Consider the following 20,088-nt stretch of genomic DNA (forward strand, 5'->3'; position numbering starts at 1 on the left):
TGAAGGGGACAGATCCTAGGAGGATAAACAAAGCGAAGACAGAGGGGGAACAGAGACAGCTCTCCACCACTCAGCTTGGCTGGTCATCAGAGTAAATATTTTAAGAAATATCAACAAATTGTGTTCTGCCATTGTTTCTAGGACTTTGCTTCTACCCCACCCACCCACCCCCGCCTCCTTTTTTTCCCATTTTTTTAACATCTGCATTAATTGATCTGAATGGCACAGATAATACGAAGCCTTTCGTTGGTCACACTGGAAGATAAGAATGGAAATGACATTAAGTGGTGAAATCATCAGAAAAAAGGCAATGAATTTCAATGAGGACAGTGCAAAGCAATCTATTCAGCCAAGGAAAGTAAACTCCATAAATAAAAGATGATAAATGTACAAGTTATAAATAAACATAAGAGGAAAAGATCAAGGTCATAGGAGACAAAAATCTGACAGGCAGTCTGCACCATTATGACTGGACTTTTGGAAAGCAAACATAATCTAAGGTTATGTGAAATGGAGTCTGACATATGTACAAGTGTGAAATCTTCCTCTCATGATACTCAAAAGTGGTCAGAAACTCAGGGCACTGTATTCAGTTTTGTGCTCCTAAACTGAAAAGGAATGCTGAGGAAAAATAAAACTTGGAAGGGATTCAGAAGGGTTCAAAGATGATTAACAGGATGAAAAACAAAACCTCTGAAGAAAGATGAAAGGAACTAGAACTATTTGCAGCTTTTAAAAGAGGAAGAAAAATGACAATAAACGCTCTTACAGAAAGGATGGTAGCCAGCTGGTCTCAATCTGAAGACAGAAATACGCAGAAGCAGACATGGTGAGAAAAACTGTGATGACTTTCACAGGCCCCACAGGGTCTAGGCAAGTAACTCACAGCTACTCAACACCATTCACATCTCTGAAATTCACTTCTTCTTACTATGAATGTTTCTTCAGCATTCTTCGGAGCGCTGCAGCCCCTTACCACAGTGAGCCATATGCTAAACAATAAGACTTGGTACTACAGCAGACCACGAACAAGGAAACAGAAGCTGCCGATGTGCTTCCCAACGGTAAAGAATGTAAATGTGATGACAAGTGGATTTTAGGTGGGATCTAAGAAAGAATTCCTTAAGACATCAAGGAGGTTGTGCAAACTTCTTTGGTGGAAGTTTTTTAAAACAGCTCACTTTCTTTCTGTCAGATACTAAAGTAACACTTGCCTAAGGGTAAGGAGTCTTCCAGTATCCCATGGACAGCTAGAAGACTCCACCTTTCAGTGCTTGAGTTAATAAAACTCTCTTCCAAAAGTTATACAAATTCCTATTTACACAACACCCAAAGACTTAAAACTAGGAAAAACAAGAGAAAACTTGGAAAAACTAGACAGATTTGAAAACAAAAACAAAAACAAAAGGAAAGCCAGAAACAAGACTCTGTTACATATACAGCAGCATTAGTACTGACACCCAAGAATAAGGACCAGTTTGGAGCTGTAATTAAAACAACACACAGTTCAGGTCCCTAAAATACAACTGAAATAAATCCAAAGACTTCTGGGGGGAAAAATCACCAGCTGTCTTACATTGCAGTTACATACGGCTAAAACTTACTCCCATATCTCCTGCTAATCGGTACTATGAACTTATAAAGTCCGTGACAAGTACCATTTTCACAGTTGGTTTGTCCGTTTTTATCTACTAAAATCACTTTTTCCCTGCACTTCCATCTTTCCCCAGCACTCCATGAGGAACTGGCCCTGAGACCATATGCCCGTTTTCCTTGGCCTCTCTCTTTCACGTCTTCCCTATTCTGTCTTCCCCTTGCCTAAGTCTTAAGCCTGCAGTGACGACCCTTAAGCACTACAGCCGATGAATGGTCAAAACTATGCCAACTGTGATCTCAGCACACATCATCCTGGTTACATTATACTGATTCTTTCCTTTTCAGATCACCACCCATTTCTTGACTTTTCCCCTAAGCTTCTTCTCTATATGAACACAATCCCTCTTTACTGGCACCGACCCACAACTGCTTCAACACAAGCCATACTACTGTACTTTTATTTCAAAGTCTTTCTGAAGTTCAAAAAGACGTAGCATTTTTTAGAAGCAGACCCCCTGTTGGAATTCTGAAAGAACTGGGGATACAATTTAAAAGAATTTCCTCAGCACCACAGTAACTACTGAAATACATATCACGTAACTACTCCACCTAGTGGACTCCCTATCTACTGTAAAATATGTTTCAACATTTCTAGCAAACTTCCACCACTGTTTTCAGATAGATTCTGTTTTCTAGAATGCCAAATCAAGCATTTATACCTCAAAGGTCAGGAATTAAGAAAGAATTGCTTTAACATTTTCTTCCAATTCTAAGATTCTTACTCTATGAAAATCTTTTATGTTTTTTTAACATAGCAATTACATAAAGGCTTTATCTTTCCTGTATATCAAAGAATACAGTGCCTTCCTCAGAAAGAATGTAGCACTCAAACGATAAAATTCGAGATATAAGGATTATTCTGCCATATTGATGTGAAATTTATTCTTTTTAGGCCTTCAAATAACATTTTTTAATGGAGAATAATAGAATTTTTAAAAAGTAAATATATTTTTATAACTGGTTTTTGAAAACTACTAGTAGGTAGAATATTAATGTATTCTTAAGAAATCTATCAAATGTACAAAAAAGAAATGTTTCCCATGGTTTTTATTAATACAGTACACTTATATGAATATTTTAAGAGAAAGAACTTGAGAAACAAGATACGGTCAGATGAATCAGCAAGTGCCAAGAGATCATTTCAGAGCACTTTATTAACAAGGCAACATCACAGGTATAAACTTCATCCCAAATTGTCATCCTCACCCAATGTCCTCATTCTCTTTACACCTCTCTATATTTCACAAACCTGTACCTTCACTTATTCACTCCATGTTTGCCCATTCCTCTTCCAAGACATTTCTGCCCACTATCGCAGGATACTTGCAGCCTACATTCTAGAACTACACTCGATCCCCTCTGCCCCCACCTATCCAACATTAAAATCATCACAAATAAGCACAGTAAACACTTGTTCAAGTTCATTCTTCATTCAGGATAGAGCTGCTTCCAAATACCACTTAAGAGTTTTGAAATTCAAGCTTTAAACTTGGCCTCCAAGCACCAAGGCAAACACTACTAACTGCCTGTTCTCCCCTCTTCCTCAACAATTTCATTTGGGGATGTTCCATCAACTCTATCGTTACTAAAAGTGGTGAAGCAACCACTTATAGCCGATGACAGCAACGTGGAAGTCTCCTGGTTGGACCTAAAAACAAAGCTATTGTTCTGCCAATGAAAAAAGAGGCAAAGTCAGCTTTGTGTGTCTTTTGCCTTTTTCTCGTCCTCTTGCCTAGAATGAGGGCTTAACATTTGGATATGCAGGAACTTCCTAGCGGACCTGAAGAGGAAAGCCACCTACTCAGGAGCAGCAAGCAAAGAAGTGTGCCTGATGGTACTGCTAAGCAGCAACTGTAGCCCTAGACGTTTTTTCCAGTTGGGAAAAATAGACCTCTTTGTGCTAAGCCAAGACAGTAAGGTTGCTGTTCCATTTACTGAAACAGGATCCTAACTGATGCAAACACCACTGCATCCTAGCCAGCCTCTTTGATCCAAATGCTGTCCATGCCCAGCTAGGCAGATCTTGATTCAAAAACCTGCCTCCTAAAAGCAGTTCCTTATAAAGTTAAACATATGCTTCTTACAAAGTTATACAAAAGCTTACCCTATGACAAATCAATCCCACTCTCAGGTATTTACCCAAGTCAAAAAAAAAAAAAAGTCTAAACAAAAACAAAGACCAGTACATCAATGTTTACAAAAGCTTTACTCATAATCCCCAAAAACTGGTAACATCCCAAATGCCCCTCAATTGAGAAGTAACTGAACAAACTGTGGTACATCTATATGGCAGCACAGCAACAGAGAGACAATATAAATGATCTCAAATGCACTGTGCTAAGCAAGAGTCAGACTCAAAAAGCCACACACTGTATGATTCATTTGCATGATATTCTGCAAAGATACAAACACAGTAAAAGGAAACAGATCAGTGGTAGTCGGGGGCTAGAGCTGGGGGCAGAAGTTGACCACAGTGGCCACGAGGGAATTTTGGGGGATCATGGAATAGTTTTATACCTTGATTGTGGTGCTGATTATACAATTATATACATCTGTCAGAATTATGCATTATAAAGGATGAATTTCACTGTATATACAACATACCTTAAAATAAATGGGGAGGAAAGGTGAGCGGGCACTATGCCTCTTAGAAAAAGTTTTATGAAACAAATTAGTAGCCCTGACTGCCTTCCAAAGATTCCAAGTACACCTTAACCAATCATTATTATCCCTACATGACCAAAACTCAGCCTTTAGTTGCCTATGGTCTCACGGCCACCTCACATATATTTTATCTTACAGCTCATATTAGTGTAAGAGTCTGAAAGGCAAATGTCTACTCATCTAAGTTTTTGGTGACCTCGGCCATATACAACATTTGCCTTTTGAAATACTGAACGTTTATCTCTAATTCTTAAGCTAACTGATTGTCAAGAACTTAGTCAATGGTATTATTAACATATGACAACATAAATTCAAAGGTTACTAGGATTTCTTGCTAATGTTAGAAAATCAAACTAGCCTTCTACCAGGGATTTTATATCTTGTCCTAAGCTGGTTTTCATCTTCAAATGCTAAAACACTTTTTACACATAACCACAAGAGAGCATAGTTCATATTCATGTGGGGAAAGTTACTTTAGAAAGAAATGCATTCAGAGACACAGATCGATACGGCTTGTCTGTATCGATGTGATGGTCTGTCCTATGAGGTGAGAATTTAATGTTCAAAACCACAGCAGTTTAAGTATTATTAGCTATTATTACTGATTTCCAAACACAATTAGTAATCAGATCAACACATACCTGCCCAATTTGTTTAAAAATGACAAAGGTAAAATAAATAAATAAATAAAAATGACAATGGTATAGTTTAAAACATGAATTAAAATATGAATCTGAGCAAACTTTCTACAACCACTTACTTGGATATACCAAAAGAGAATTACACCCATAATAAAAACATTTCCAAGCCCCATAAACATATACCAACATTTACAAGCACCCCTTAGGTCTATGGCACCAAGGAATAAACACCCACATACTTATATTTCTAAAGACCATAATTTGTTTTTTTGAAGACACATATGCAAAGAAGTTCATTAATAAGATCATAAAGGACATCTGTACTAAAGTGGCAGATGGAAAAGGACAAGATAGTCCTCTAGCCAGACTGGGGGCTGGGGGGGGGGGGCCTCAAGTGGCAGGTTTTCAGCTGGTCTAAGGGCAGAAATCAAGGATAGAGAAGGTAAGATTTTTCTAGAAATAACCACATGAGCAAAACTGAGGCCAAAAGGTCAGAAAACCTGTTTGGGAGATACTTAATAACAAGTCTTATTAGGGGACAAAGAGCTCCTAGGAGCAAGAAATGCAGAAAGAATCAGAAAATACATGTTAGGCCCACATTGCAGAATCCTGACTGCCACCTTAAGGAGCTGTTTTCACAGGCATCTTAGTTGGCTAAACTAAATAAAATCAGTTTAACAAATTTATTGAAATTTTATTCTAGTCACCTATATAACCAAGAAATGTATGCCTAATGAACATCCAATTTTGCACAACAAAGAACAAGTACTAAGAAAAAAACCTAACCTCATCAGTCAAGTCAGTTCCTTAAGTGTGATAGCACTGCTGAGCGTCCACCTGCAGAGAACACTTCAACTGTGCGATTTTCCTGAATAGCACTCAGCTACTGAGCCAGAGCTGAGATTTTGCCAGGGGCTACAATGAAGGATGAAGGAATAAGGAGCTGGGATATTAACCTGAGGAGCTGGAGCTCAGGGAAGACAGAGTGGATGACAGAAGAAGGTAATGGGGGTAGGGATGGGAGGTCCCAACGAGTCCGCTACCAGGCAGAGGTATGAGAGCTGGACAGAATGGAGGTTATGATCAAAGAGAAGTTTGCTCAGGGGTGCCTGGCTGGCTCAGTTAGTAGAGCATGAGATTCTTGATTTGGGGGTTGTGAGTTCATGCCCTATATTAAGTGTAGAGATTGCTTAAAAATAAAAAATAAAAACTTCATCTCTGAGTCTCAAAAGGTCAGGGGAATTCAAAGTATACACACTTCTGGGGTGCCTGGGTGGCTCAGTTGGTTAAGCCTCCGGCTTCGGCTCAGGTCAGATCTCACGTTCGTGGGTTCAAGCCCCACGTCAGGCTCTGTACTAACAGCTAGCTCAGAGCCTGGAGCCTGCTTCCAGTTCTGTGTCTCCTTCTCTCTCTGCCCCTCCCCCTCTCATGCTCTGTCTCTCTCTGTATTAAAAATAAATAAAACATTTAAAAAAAAAACAAAGTATACACACTTCTGTTGGAGCATCACATATGCCAAGGGTGGTGGCAAAGTCAACTGCAACCCATCTCGTTAGGAATCACTGGGGAGGGTGTTAGAACTGCAGAGATCTGTGTAGACAGACAGCAGGAAACTCAAAGGAGAAGAGTGAAGGAGCAATTGGCCACCTGTGTCCACATCAAGGAGGCCCTACATTTTGATGTCACAAAATCAAAAAGTCACTTTTTGTTCTTGTTTTATTTAACCTTTCCACAGCAAACTACACTGCTCCTACTAACCACATATTTCTTCTTGAAATTCTCCCCTCTCCTGGCTTCTGAGATATGTTGTTTTCAGTTCTCTTCTACCTCTCTGGCTCTCAATTCAGCAGTCTTGTTGGTTTTTATTCTGTTAGACTGCCTTCTCCTTTCACTCTATCCTCTCTGCCCTTTCTGTGGAGAATGTCTTCACACTTGTAATTTCATGATTTAAAAATATCTACCTCCAGCCCAGTCCAGTCCAAGTCCTAATGTCTATGCAACATCTTCAAATATATATCACAGAATCTCCTCATACCCAACAATGCCCAAAATCATATCTCTAAACCCTCTTCCAGGATTCACTTTGTCTCTTCAAAACCTGTTTCCTCCTCCACCTCATATCATTCAATCACCAAACAGTGCCCATTTATCTCCCAAATGTTCTATACCCACCTAGTTCTCTCTAACACTGCCATCTTTTAAGGGGTTCTCTCATCTCTTACCTATACCCAGTCCCGTGACCATGTCAGTCCATCTGGACACCACTCTCTACCTCCCCTCATCTTTTCCTAGTTAGATCTGAGTTCAACTTAACCGTCCTTTGCCAAGGAACACTGCAATCCTCCAGACTAGATGAGGTCTTCTCCTATAGGCTGAGGAGGGAAGGACTGTGAGAGAGTAAAATAGTAAGGCTTATAGCACAAAGTCACTGAAGGTGATGACCACTAATTTAATAGTGGTCTAATACTCCCAAAGTTCATACAGTGATTCAGTTTCTACAGATAAGATCTGCAGTCACTACAGATAAGAGAACAAAAGCTGGCAAATCAGAAACTCATCTCAGACCTTTCCTACTGACTTAAGTGAACTCAAAACTTGAGAGATTCAACAACAAAGTTTACTTAGTTAACTTCTTAGTTGCTTTATAATCTTTCTGACTAGCAGCCATTATCATTCCCCTCAAAAGAACTAAACATTTATGAAAGACGCTGGCACCACCGAGCTACATTAACTTCCCAATGATCAAAGTCAGGGCTAAGTAGTAAGGGGAATATCCTAGTGTTTCAGCAGTCAGGTCATTTCCATCCCATCTGTGTAAAATAATAAAAACATACAACCAATTGATAAAAACAAAGAACCAAAACAAAACAAAAACAACAAAAAACACATACACTTTGAGGGTTGTAAGCAGAAAAAATGGTTATCATAAAGAAGCCAGCTAAAGAAAGCAAAGTGCTTCAATACACAGTGCTTCAAAATTCTTCACTAAGTCAAACCACATCATGGTCCTAACTACTTGGACTTCTAAGTTTGACAACACAATGGCTCCCTTCATACCAGGACTGGGTCTTCCTACTACACACCATTTAACAGAAATTCAATCAACAACAAAAAAAGAAATTCAATCAACAAGTATTTATTCTCTACATACTAAACTCCAGGCACAGTGCAAAGTGCAACAGAATCAAAGATGTCCAAGATGAGGTCAACTATAATATAATTCAACACATGCTATTGTGGTTGTACTAATAAGCTACTATTCACAAACGAGGTGAATAGTGCTTTACAGTAGGTTGGTCCATGGACTGGCAGTCAGTCCACACACTGATGCCAGAGTGTATGTCAACTATGTCACTAGGCAAAATTTTCAGATCAGCTGACATCTTTTCCCTAGCAAGATTTTCTCAATAAGTAAAGAATATATTTTCACTCTGGTACATGTTCCTTGTATTGTTACAGACCAGCACTCTAGCAGCACTGAGATAAAGCAAATGAAGACTGAGAGTGACAAACCACGTGACATTTAAGACAGTCTTTCAAGATAAAAAGATTCTGCCAAGGAGATAAACAGAAAAAGGCATTCTAGGATATCCTATCCTGGTGGCCTAAACTCCTTCATTTGTTAGCCAAAGAGGAGACTGAAATTCTATCAATCCACCAAGTCCATGCTGACTGGATAGACTCTGCTTCCTTCAATATTAAATTCTTTTGATTATCCCTTCACCCTAATCCATCTCTGCACACAATATTAATAATTGATAACAAATACACATGTCTACTAAATTCTATTTGTTCTCAGTTGGCCCTAAATCTTTATGTTTATGCTGGCTTCCCTCAGAATTATCGCTGAATCTTTAAAGGGTAGTAACTAACTTTTTCACCTAATAGTATAACATCTGGCACAATACTACATGTAAGTGGATTTATACTAAAAACTTAAGACCTGGAGGGGATTATGGTAAGTGACATAAGTCAGAAAGAGAAAGACAAATACCATATGATCTCACTTATATGTGGAATCTGAAAATTAAAACTAATTAAATAATAAACAAACAAAAAGCTCTCTGTGCACATACAGATAATAAACTGATGGCTGCCAGAGGGGAGGTAGGTGGAGGGAGGGGTAACCTAGGTGAAGGGGAGTGGGAGATACAGGCTTCCGGGTATGGAATGACTAAGTCACAGGGCTAAAAGGTACAGCATAGGAAGATGGTCAATGGTACTGTAGTGACATTGTATGGTGACAGATGGCAGCCACACTCTGGTGAGCAAAACATAGAGACTTGTTTAATCACTATGTTGTACACCTGAAACTAATACAACAGTGTGTTATATTCAAATAATAAATTATTTGAGTGTATACTCAAATAATAAAAAAGCCAAAAAATATATATTTTAAAAAGTTTAAAAGTGAGACAGTGAGTGCTGTATAAAAGCATTAGAATACCTCTGGTGTGTATTTCATTGGCCCATTTACTCAGACCGCTCACCGTACCCACGGCATGTGTTAACAAACTAATACAACACGCCCTGTCTTGTTTGACTGTTTGCTGGGCATCTGATCAAGCTTACCTCACACATATATCCAAGACTCTGAGGATGATGTCGTGGGGATAATGAATACCTATAATTTTACTAACATTCTTTTTTCATAAAGTACACAGTCTCAATTCATTACACATAGAAATGTTGAAATTAAAAATAAACTAAAAACTTAAATTAAGTTGAACCAAGTAAAAATTTGACCTCTCAGTCAAAAGAGTTTCAAGTATCTTTCTTGACCTAGGAGAACTATCCTCTTTTTTTATCTCAGGCTCTCTTCATTTTTTTAATTCCAGAAAAACACCACTTGACTTACAAAGGCATCTGACCATTCTGAGTTCCACCTTAGTTTCAGCTTGAGGATGAGACATCATATTCCTTTCTGAGAAGACAGTAAAATAATGTCCTACTGGAACTTGTCTTAAGTGTATCCTAGCTAGACATATATCAAATTTTCTTCCCTTAATAACCATAAAGCCACAGTCACAGGGTAAGGCCCAATTTCTTAGACATTACTTATAGGAAAAAATTCTTGGTCTTTTTATAATTAAGGATAAACCCATGTATCACTGTTGTACTCCCTCTATCTGGCATACTGTAGTCAGGTTCAATGCATTTTTGCTGAAAAAAAAAATCAAAGGAAAAACGCAGCAAAGTATTATATATTTTTTTTAGTAAGAGTACCTACTCTTACTGCCTCGGCACTGACCATCCAGCATAGGTGGCATGTAGTGGCCCCTTCAAAGAGCAGAGTACAGTCCCACTACGTACCAGTTATTTACAAAGAGTTCCTATTAAGTTTTCTAAAAACTTCTTCAATAATAGTCTCATATAACATAGCTTACTGTCCTATCCCCTAGTACCAACATCATAAGGGAACTCAATGAATCAAAACTACCCTAATAAAATTGTATGCTTATTTTTAAAACATCAAGTAACAATGTCAAAGTCACTATATACCAACTCTGAAGAACAGAAAAATCAGTTAGTACTAGTCATTTACAGATGAATATTTGCAATGTTAAAAACACCAAATTTCCTTTTTCAAATTACGCATTAGAGCCAGAATGGTCATGATTTGGAAGTACTCAGCCTTGCCACTGAAGAAAAAAGTTATGTCACTAGTTCTGAACTCTTGACTCACTTCCTTCTTTCTTCCCTCCATCTTGCAATCTCCTCTGGAGTGTCTAACTTGATCTTCTTCATACCAGGAGCATGCATCTAGGGAGAAAAAGCCTGCTGAACATCAGGAAACATTGTACACATTGCGTTTTTTTTAATCTTTTTTATTTTTAAGTAGGCCCCATGCCCACGAGGGCTTGACCTCACAACTCTGAGATCAAGAGTCGCACACTCTACCAAGTGAGCCAGCCAAGCGCCCTCATATGGTATGTTTCTGACTAATTTCAAATATTATGGGGGATAATGGAGACTCTTTATTCAACATTAAATTCACTAAAAGAGATCATTTTCAAACTAAGTAAGCAGGTTTTATCCATCCATATTATGACTTTCCCTTCAAAGGGGCAATTTCTGATGTGTTTAGATTAGTGTTATTGATAAGAAAAAAACGAGTAATGCAATTTTAGTTAAAAGTAGCTCTATTTCTCAATTGACATCAAATAGACAAATGAATGACCTGCTAACCAAAATTGAGTGAGACAGCTAAAGAAATAATGAATACACGGAACGATTTGAACAGCATGGTGTATGTAATAAAGCAAGCACAGAATTTGTGGTCAAGAAACTCAAGTGCAAGAATCGGTTTTAAAACCTTTTTTTTTAAATCTGCTAACTCCGGCCACTATTTATCTTCTTCACATAGTAGTCTGTGAATATAAAATTGAATAATACAAGGTACAAAGTACTTCATGTTTCTTATTACTAGGTTATGTAAATGAAGAGCCATGAAGATAAATTAAGGAATTAAAAAGAACATGAATTTTAAAAAAAAATTCACACAAGAACTTACATTTTTCCAATGGAATTGGACAATCTTCTCATGTGCACTAAAAGAACAGTCTACTTCAGGACACTGCAAGAGTTTAAAGAAAGACTATTCAATGTCTTCCATATTAAATTTACCCACTACTACAAATTCAAACATAATGTGACTCAATTACATACTTATCCCATCTGTGTGCGATAGACAGCATCCCAAACTTATGTCAATAGCAAAATAAAGAGCACTCCACAACAGGGTTATATTTAAAAAGGAATGACATTCTCAAAGCACATAGTAATGTATATCATTTACTTCTCTACTTCGTATATACATGACATCCATCAGCAATGTTATAAAATTTTCTTAATTCCTAAAGTTGAAGGGGCATCCCTATAAATTGAAAAAAGAACATTTCCAAATTAGGAACATTGTTTTAAAGTATTTAATAAGGTCCAGACCAACATTAGAGAGTGATGGGCCATGGCATATTACTCAGTGTGATTAAATGGTCCAGGGCAGCCTTAAAGGGAAAAAAATACACACAGGTGCACAGGGCGACTGCGGGGAGGCCTAGAGCTCTCACCAAGTGAGTGGGTACACACAGCTGTCAGACCTCCTTTCTGTACTGCCATCTTGCCTCTTCCTGAAGCAGCAGCCTCTCCACCCTCAAAGTGCAAATCCCAGGGTCCCTGTCTCAATTTGTCAAGTCATCAAATGATATTTCTATGAAAACTATAAACTTTTAAGGAAAAAAGCTCAGAATTTCTACCAAATTACACTCATTTTGTCAAAGAAACTTCAGGGCAACCAAGAAAAACCTACTTTTGTATGTTCAGACATGTGTTTATCATACTTCTCTTGATTTTTAAAACCACGATCACAGGTATCACAAAACCAGTGAAAAACTGGTTCCTTTCTTTTCTGCAAACAAAAACAAGTGTTAGATTTTTGATTTTAAAAAATGTTTATGCAATAATAAAAATATCACTATCCTCCCAGTAGTATGTACCTTGATTCGTCACATAATCCCTGTACGTGGGGAAAACGTCTGAATACATTTCTAATGAAGGGATAATTCTGTTTTGTTTTTTATAGGAAATATACTAGGAAAAGACAAGCATGATAAAAAAGAAGCCTACTTTAAGATTTGTCTCTGAAGCATAACAAAGAGTTGATCCTGATTTTTAAAAAACAGTAAGTTTGTTCCTAAAAATGATAAATATCCATTACTGAAAAGAAATGAAACAGTACAATGAATTAAGATAAATTAATAAGATAACAATAATACCACACAAAAAAAATCTTGTCTGAACAATTTCAGACATTAATTCAGGCACAAAAGATAAACTAAACATAAACTATTTTAAATTAACACTAAAGTTAATTATAATTGAATTTGACATAAGAAAAAGAAACTGCTGGAATTGCTTTTTGTTTAATCACAGAAATATTTGTTCCTAAAAGATCCCTATGTCAAAAGGAAAAACATAATGAAAAATAAAAGGTTTATGTCATTACAATTTGTTAACTCCATACTTTCAATTTTATAAGAGAAAGTTTGGACTTTTGTTCTTCTCTCTAAATTCCATCCTTCCCCTTCCAATTTGCTTATATATATATACATATAAATTTATTTATGTTTATATAAATTTATATGTATATATATTTAGTTCACCAAAGTTCAATAACATTTACATTTACTCATAATCACAATTCTGCTATATCTATTCTTGAAAATATATGAAATGAATTCAGTGTTTTCTCTTCCTACAATTTCTCCATTTATTTCTCAAAAAGATTTTGCTTAAAGTTTTTACTTAAAGCCAAGATCTTTAAGGATCCTATTATAGTGAGAACCCACTGTGTCAATAATGGATGCGAAACACTCAGACACATATGTTAGAAATGCAAGGTATGAAACAGTGACATAGGGAATGACGTGTCAAATTCAAGAACACCTTTAAAAATACCTTTTTTTTCTGTTTTCTACTGGGAGGGAAGTTGCCGTCAGTGAACTCTGCATCATATTTTCGTGGAAAATAAGAATGCTTAACTAAAAAACAAAAAGAAATCCATAAATATTTGCAACTATACAATTTTCAAAATTCTTATTTGCTCTATCATGTCACAAATACTTGGGTAGAAACTACCTCTTCTAGGAAGAAAAGTAGTTGACACAAATCAACAAAGATGAAGACTAGTCTACCAAATACATGTTTTTCAAATGAATACGTAATTGGTAAGATTAGATGGCCATACAGTGCTTTGGGCGTCAAAGAAAGGAATGGTCACTCTAATTTGATGAAATTTCTTGTAGTTATTTCAAATATTAGAAATGTAAACAATACAATCCCAATACAGCTTTTCAGCATCCATTTTACACCAGGAAAACAGAACCTTGTGAAATACATTTTTTCTCAAATTCTTTCCTTTCTTACGGGCATGACCCAGCTCTGAACCCCTGATCCGTCACCTACATTCCTATGCCATCCTCCCACACTGTCTTCCAGTTCCTAAGACCTCTCTTCCAATAGACACCGTGCACTGAAACCACCACAAAAATAATCCTCCAATGGTCGCAAGCGTGCTGGAAAATCACGAATGACTTCCCAGAAGCCTTCAATGAGATGCTGGTTTGTTTTCTCATCCTACTTTTCCCCCATATCCTACATTTACTCGGTTTCAGTCACACCAGAATAGTGCAAACTTCAGAACTCACCTTGTACTCACACCTCTTTGCCCCAATCTAAAAAGTATCTCTTCCAAAATCCTAAACATCTCCCAGGACACTTCTTCCAAAAACTTTCCCCAACTTCCTCCACACTCTGAAATCACCTTTCATACGCCCCCATCACCAGTCATGCTTGTTGCGGTTATTTATGAACCCATCTCACCTGTCAGGACTGTCTTAGGTGCATTCATATTCCCAGCATTTGGCACACAGTAAAGGCTGATTTGGAATCAAGTTAATGTAAAATAAATCTTAGGCAGAGTTGGAGAATGGTTTTAAGTGAACAATCTCATGGCCTTAAATGTGGTCTGTATACAGATGACACCCAAATTCACAGCTCCAGCCACAAATCTCCCCCGAAAGTACAAACTAACAGCTTATCCGATATCTCTACTTGGCACAAATATATTCCAAACTGAACTAGTCTTTCTTCCAAATCTGTTCAATCCACATCCTTCTTGCTTGGCAAAAAAAACTAAATTATTCTTGTCTTGCCTTTACCTCACACTCTGCAAATCGTGTTGGTCCAACCCCACCTTCAAAATAGATCCAGAATCCAACACTTCTCATCACCTCCCGAGCTCCGCCCTGGTCCAAGTCCTCAACATCTCTCACTTGGATAACTGCAATAGCTTCCTAACTCATCTCTCTTTAAGTCAATTCCCATGAGTAGCCACATTAATCCTCTAAAACATCAATTATGCCACTGCCCTCCACTATCCTTATCACAAGAGTAAAAAGTCAAAATCTCATCATCTACAAGGCCCTAGCAGGTCTGTCCTCTAGCCCAGTCTTCAATTCTGCCCTAGGATTGCTCCTCTCCAGCCACACTGGCTTCCATTCAGATCGATAGCACCTGCCTCATGCACTTGCCTTTCACTCTGGCTCCATACCTATTTACTTCCCCAGTGGTACCTACAGCTCTGAGCATGCACCTCCTTTAAGTCTCTGCTCAAATATCACCTTAATTATGTCTGACACCGACATTTACACCTGCACTACCTATCACCTCCTTGGATTTCTCTCTCTAGGGAGCACTCACTGTCTACTAATACACACTGTTTTGTTTTTTTTTAATAAATTCTTTCTCCACCAGGAAATGTTAAGCTCCATAAAGATAAGGATTTTTCTATGCTTGGTTCACAGCTATATTCCCAGTTCCTGGGCTGCTGAACTGACTGAACAGTAGGGCAAACATTCCGGTCGAAACAATCGTGAAACCTTAATGATCAGACTCCTTGGAGGGCAGGGCAGAATCAAAACTAGAGAAAGGGAAAAGGGGAAAGTGGGAGAAGGTAGAACAGGAGAAGAAAAGTAAAAGGGCGGTAAGGAAAGGAGTAAGAGCCTACCCGGAGTGTTCTGATATCCAGGAAAAACACCAGGAGACTGTCTCCAGTGCCATGATGAAGAAGCCTGGAAATTCCAGGAAGGCTGGCCGTTGAGTTGGGGCTGAGAACCAAGGGGGTCCTGGGTGTCGAAAGGAGGCTGCGCCCCGGGAAGAATCTGGGCGTCGGAGGGAAGAGGTGCCTCGGGGAGAGCCTGGGGCTTCTGGGGGAGCTGCTTCTCTAAGAAAGGCTCAGATCCTCGAACGGGAGGCGACGACGAAGGCGGTGGTGGCGGCGGCGGCAGCATTGTCCAGAACATCCAGTTGTCGGACACTGAAGCAGTGTCGCTCAGAGGCCCCAACGTGGGGGTCAGCCCCGATGCTGGAAACCACCCGTTAGAACTCACGAAACCACTAGCCGACTCGGCCATGCTTCCAGCAAGTAGGGAATCCAGCGTGCGAATGTGGAGCAAGCCTTATGCGTCACTTCCGCTCTCGCGAATTAGACGACTCTGCCAACCACGGGCTGCAACGTCATTGGTCGGCGCCGGAAAAACTTCCTGCATTTGCTGCGGATCCCGGGCTACCTTTAGAGTAGGGCTGACGCCGCGTGAGTAGGATTGTATGCTAGACCGGTGTCCGCCGCCACGAATGGCGAGGGATCTGATCGGGCCGGCGCTGCCTCCCGGCTTCAAGGGCCGCGGGACAGCGGAGGAAGAGGAGCGAGACCCCAGCCCTGGTAAGCGGCCGCGTGTACGATGCCCTCCAGGCCTGTCCGCCCCTTTTCTGGCCCGGCCCCGCTCTCGGAATTGAGGTCTAAGGCCTGAAAGAGTGGAGCAGTGGCGATTGGGCGCCCCGAACCGGAGCGAACTTTGCTTCTCTAGCGGTAGCTGTAGCGGGGAGGTGGTCCCAGAGCGAGGGGGAGGGGAGGTTGGTAATCAATCATTATAATGAGGATGTATTCCCATTCAACGCTTAATGGGCTGGACCCTATGCTAAACGATCAATACACATTCAGTCATTTAATCCTCCAAAAAACCAAAAATCCGTATAAGGTAAAGATTATCATATCCAAGTTATAAACGGGAATTCTGAAGCATCACACAGCTGGTCTGTGGTGGAGCCCAATTTAGAACACAGCAGGCGCTCCTAACCTCTGTGCCATATTGCCTTCTGACGACCAATGCTCTTGGCTCTTGCAGAGGATGCTTTGCTCCCTAGCCCCCGACCTGCCTTCCTAGCCTCTTGTCCTGTCATTGTACCTGACACATACAGTCCAGTGCTGAACTAGTCCCAGATTCTGCGCAGTTTCTCCATTTTCTAAGGATCTTTCTGGCTTCACTCTTCATTTTTTGACATACCGGACAAACTGCTACCCCATCTTCCAAGGCCCAACTTCACTGTCGGTGAAGGCTTCAGCGAAGCATTTCCAGACTCTCCTAGGCATTGTCACTCCTTCTTTTTCCGCCACGGGGTCTCTTCCACTTTTTAAAATAACTTACCAGCATATCTGCTTGCACCATTACAGTATGGCCTAGCCTTCCCAGAGTGGGCACTTTGTATTTGCCAAATAAATGCTTTTCAGACTTTGCATGTTTATCTATCTCCTTTAATGTTTGCTCTAATTTGTAGACTGGGGTGGACACCAAAGATGGAAAAGAGTAAAGCAGAAAGAGTAACCCTCCCATTTCTTAATCTAATTTTCATTCTTTGACCTGGAGGCCATGTTTCTACCTAGAGATTTCTTCCAGATCTCCTTTCTGTTATAACTGTTAAAAATCATATTTTTATTTTTAGCAAGGAAGGATGGGTTCAACCAAATTTGAAGAAAAGTGGGATTAACCAAGTTTCTTTTTTTTTTTGGATGGTTTCTACATGTATGTTGGTTTTGGTTCACCATATTCCCTGATTGTAAACCAATGCAAGATTTGCAGGTAAATAACCACGATCTGCCAAATAGACACTTTTGTTACGATTTGCTTCCATCATTCTACCAGCATTTATTCTAGGTCCTCCTTTCTCTGTTCACTCTCTTGTGTCTGTTTCTTGTGGGCATTCCTTCTCTTCTCACCCCTACACTTAGCACTTAACACTGGGTTTGTGTGTGCCCCTCTATCTTGACCAAGCTTAACCCCTGTCTGGCACGAGAAAGATCCTTGGTAGATATTTGTGGACTCACTTCTTCACCAAGCACGATATCTTACCCACAGCGTGTCATTTTTAACACATAAAATCTCTCCTACTAAAATTCCATTCCCTTCATAACCTCCTAGATGGCTGATCCTAAAACTGTTGCCGAAAAGTCTTGAAATATTTTTTTATCTCATTATTCTTCTATCTGGAATTCTTACGAAGTTTTTCAGAACCAATATCCTTGAAATACACACCATCACACCAGAGAAGTTCCTCTTGTGCCGTTTTCCAGTCACTACCTGCCTCCCCATCTTTCTTTCAACCAAAGGGTATTTACTTCCTTGATTTACCATAGATTGGTTTTGTGTGCTTTATGTAAATGAAGAAGTACAATATGAACTCTTTTGTAACTGGCTTCATGTTCTGGCATAACGTTATCTTGTGAGATTCATCATGTTGATGAGTCATTATGGGTGTTACTGGTTTATTGTGTGAATGTTCTACAATTGACTTATCCATTTTTTTTAGTGATGGACATTTTAGTAGTTTCCCTTTTCTGGCAGTTAATGAAGTGCTGCTGTGCATGTCTTTTGGTGGACACATGTTGCATTCCTTTTGAAATTTTTGGATCATTGGACACACATATATTTAGCTTTAGTACATACTGCCAAACAGTTTCCAAAGTAGCACCAATTTACACTCCTACCAGCATATATGAAAATTCTCATCATTCCATATTCTCACTTGGCTTTTTCTGTCTTTTTAACATAGTGGTTTGTAGTAGTAGCTATTGGTAGGTTTAATTTGCATTTCTCTGATAACAAATGAAGTTGACTACCCTTTCATGTGTTTTTTGGAAGTGTGGGTGTGTGTCAGTCTTTTGTTCATTTTTCCACTGATCTGTCCATCTTTCCTCACTGACCTGTCGAGTTCTTTGTTGTTTCTGTTGTTGCTAAGTTCTCTATAGAGTCTGGACAAGTCATTTTTCAGTTATGCATATTGCAAATATCTCCTCTAATTCTGTGGCTTGCCTTTTCACTCTCATTAGTGTGTGTCGATGAACAGAAGTTTTTAATTTCCATACATTCTGGTTTTTGGTTTTTCTTCTTTCATGGTCAGAGCTGTTTGTACCCTACGTAAGTAGTCTTTGCCTCCACAGAGGTTACGGAGTTGTTCTTTGTTTTATCCTATGAGCATTACTGTTTTATCTTTCACATTTATATATGCAGTCCATCTGGAATTGGTTCTTGTGTATGGCGTGAGGTAGGGGCAAAGATTTATTTTTTCCTTTTAGGTATCCAATTGATACATCACCTTCCCTTCCCCCGCTGCACTGTAATGTCACCTTCTTTATAAATCATATGATCACAAATATGCATCTAGTTTTTTTTCTTTTTCATTCTGGTAAAATATACATAACATTTACCATCTTAACCACCTTTAAGTGTACAGTTCATCACTAAGTACATTGACATTGTGCAACTGTCACCACTACCCATTTCTAGAATGCTTTTCTTCTTGCAAAACTGAAATTCTGTACTCAAACAGCAAGTCCCCCTCCCCACTTCCCCCAGCCACTGGCAGCCACCGTTCTACCTTCTGTCTCTGTAAATTTAACTACTATAGGTCTCTCAGATAAGTGGAATCATACAGTATCTGTCGTTTTATGAGTGGCATATTTCAATTAGCATCATGTTTTTGGGGTTCATCCATGTTGTAGCATGTGCCAGACTTCCCCCAGCTGGGGACTCTTGAACCCAGTCTGATATCAGCTCTGTGTCACACTCAGCTACCCCGCTGAGAGAGATCACTGACAGAGCTTGGAGGAGAGACTGAGCACACAGGTCTGAGATGGAATGAATTAACTTTACTCAAATACCCTGGAATATTGAATGCTGGGAAATGTCCCCTGAGATCACGTTCTTTGAAAGCTCAGGGAGAGGGGTATGGAGATGTTTTCTCAGGACCAGTCCAGAGCAGATGCTGCTTTGTGGAAGCTAGGTGGAGCCTCGCTATTTTGACTCCAACTTCAGACTCCTCATGCACAATGACCATCACCTCCACTAATTTCTATTGCATTTGTAATCACATACTAGACTGTGTTCCATCTCTGAAAACTTAAATTCAAGTTTCTGTCTCAGCAAAAACCCCTTATTCAACCATCATTCTCACTCAGTTCTTCTTGTTAGACTTGTTGTTGTTTAACCTCATTGAGCTCTGCAGCCTCTGTCTTCTATCCTTTTTGACCTCCTCCTTTTATTTACTTCTGCCCCTACTTGACCTAGACTTCACTGTACATCAGTTCATCCACTCTCTTGCAGTGTCTTCATCTGCCTTACCCATTCCGTATTCTGTTAAACTCATCTGGCGAAAACCCAGCTCTGGATCGGTCCACATGTTTACCTCTCATGGCCTCCATCCAGCCTTCCAAGTGCTGCTAGAAAAAACTTCA

The 20,088-nt window shown here is 39.3% G+C and overlaps 2 protein-coding genes across 3 annotated transcripts in view; one reads left to right on the top strand and one right to left on the bottom strand.

Moving 5' to 3' along the window:
- The window catches only part of NUFIP1 (nuclear FMR1 interacting protein 1), a 40,481-nt gene extending 24,508 nt beyond the window's left edge, over positions 1-15,973 (bottom strand). Inside the window, exons 1-5 of the mRNA XM_029936706.1 lie at positions 15,529-15,973; positions 13,419-13,501; positions 12,271-12,369; positions 11,476-11,538; positions 10,648-10,724 (exon numbers count right to left, since the gene is read on the bottom strand). Of these exons, the coding sequence (XP_029792566.1) occupies positions 10,648-10,724; positions 11,476-11,538; positions 12,271-12,369; positions 13,419-13,501; positions 15,529-15,934 (728 nt within the window). The 5' untranslated portion in view covers positions 15,935-15,973. The remainder of the gene's footprint in view (positions 1-10,647; positions 10,725-11,475; positions 11,539-12,270; positions 12,370-13,418; positions 13,502-15,528) is intronic.
- Positions 15,974-16,040: 67 nt separating this feature from the next.
- Positions 16,041-20,088, top strand: part of GPALPP1 (GPALPP motifs containing 1) — a 30,905-nt gene continuing 26,857 nt past the window's right edge. For both annotated transcript variants that reach the window (XM_029936708.1, XM_029936707.1), the window contains exon 1: positions 16,041-16,242. In XM_029936708.1, coding sequence (XP_029792568.1) covers positions 16,128-16,242 — 115 coding nt within the window. In that variant the 5' untranslated portion in view covers positions 16,041-16,127. The remainder of the gene's footprint in view (positions 16,243-20,088) is intronic.

The sequence above is a fragment of the Suricata suricatta genome, chromosome 4 (assembly GCF_006229205.1).
Source record: "Suricata suricatta isolate VVHF042 chromosome 4, meerkat_22Aug2017_6uvM2_HiC, whole genome shotgun sequence".
NCBI lineage: Eukaryota > Metazoa > Chordata > Mammalia > Carnivora > Herpestidae > Suricata > Suricata suricatta.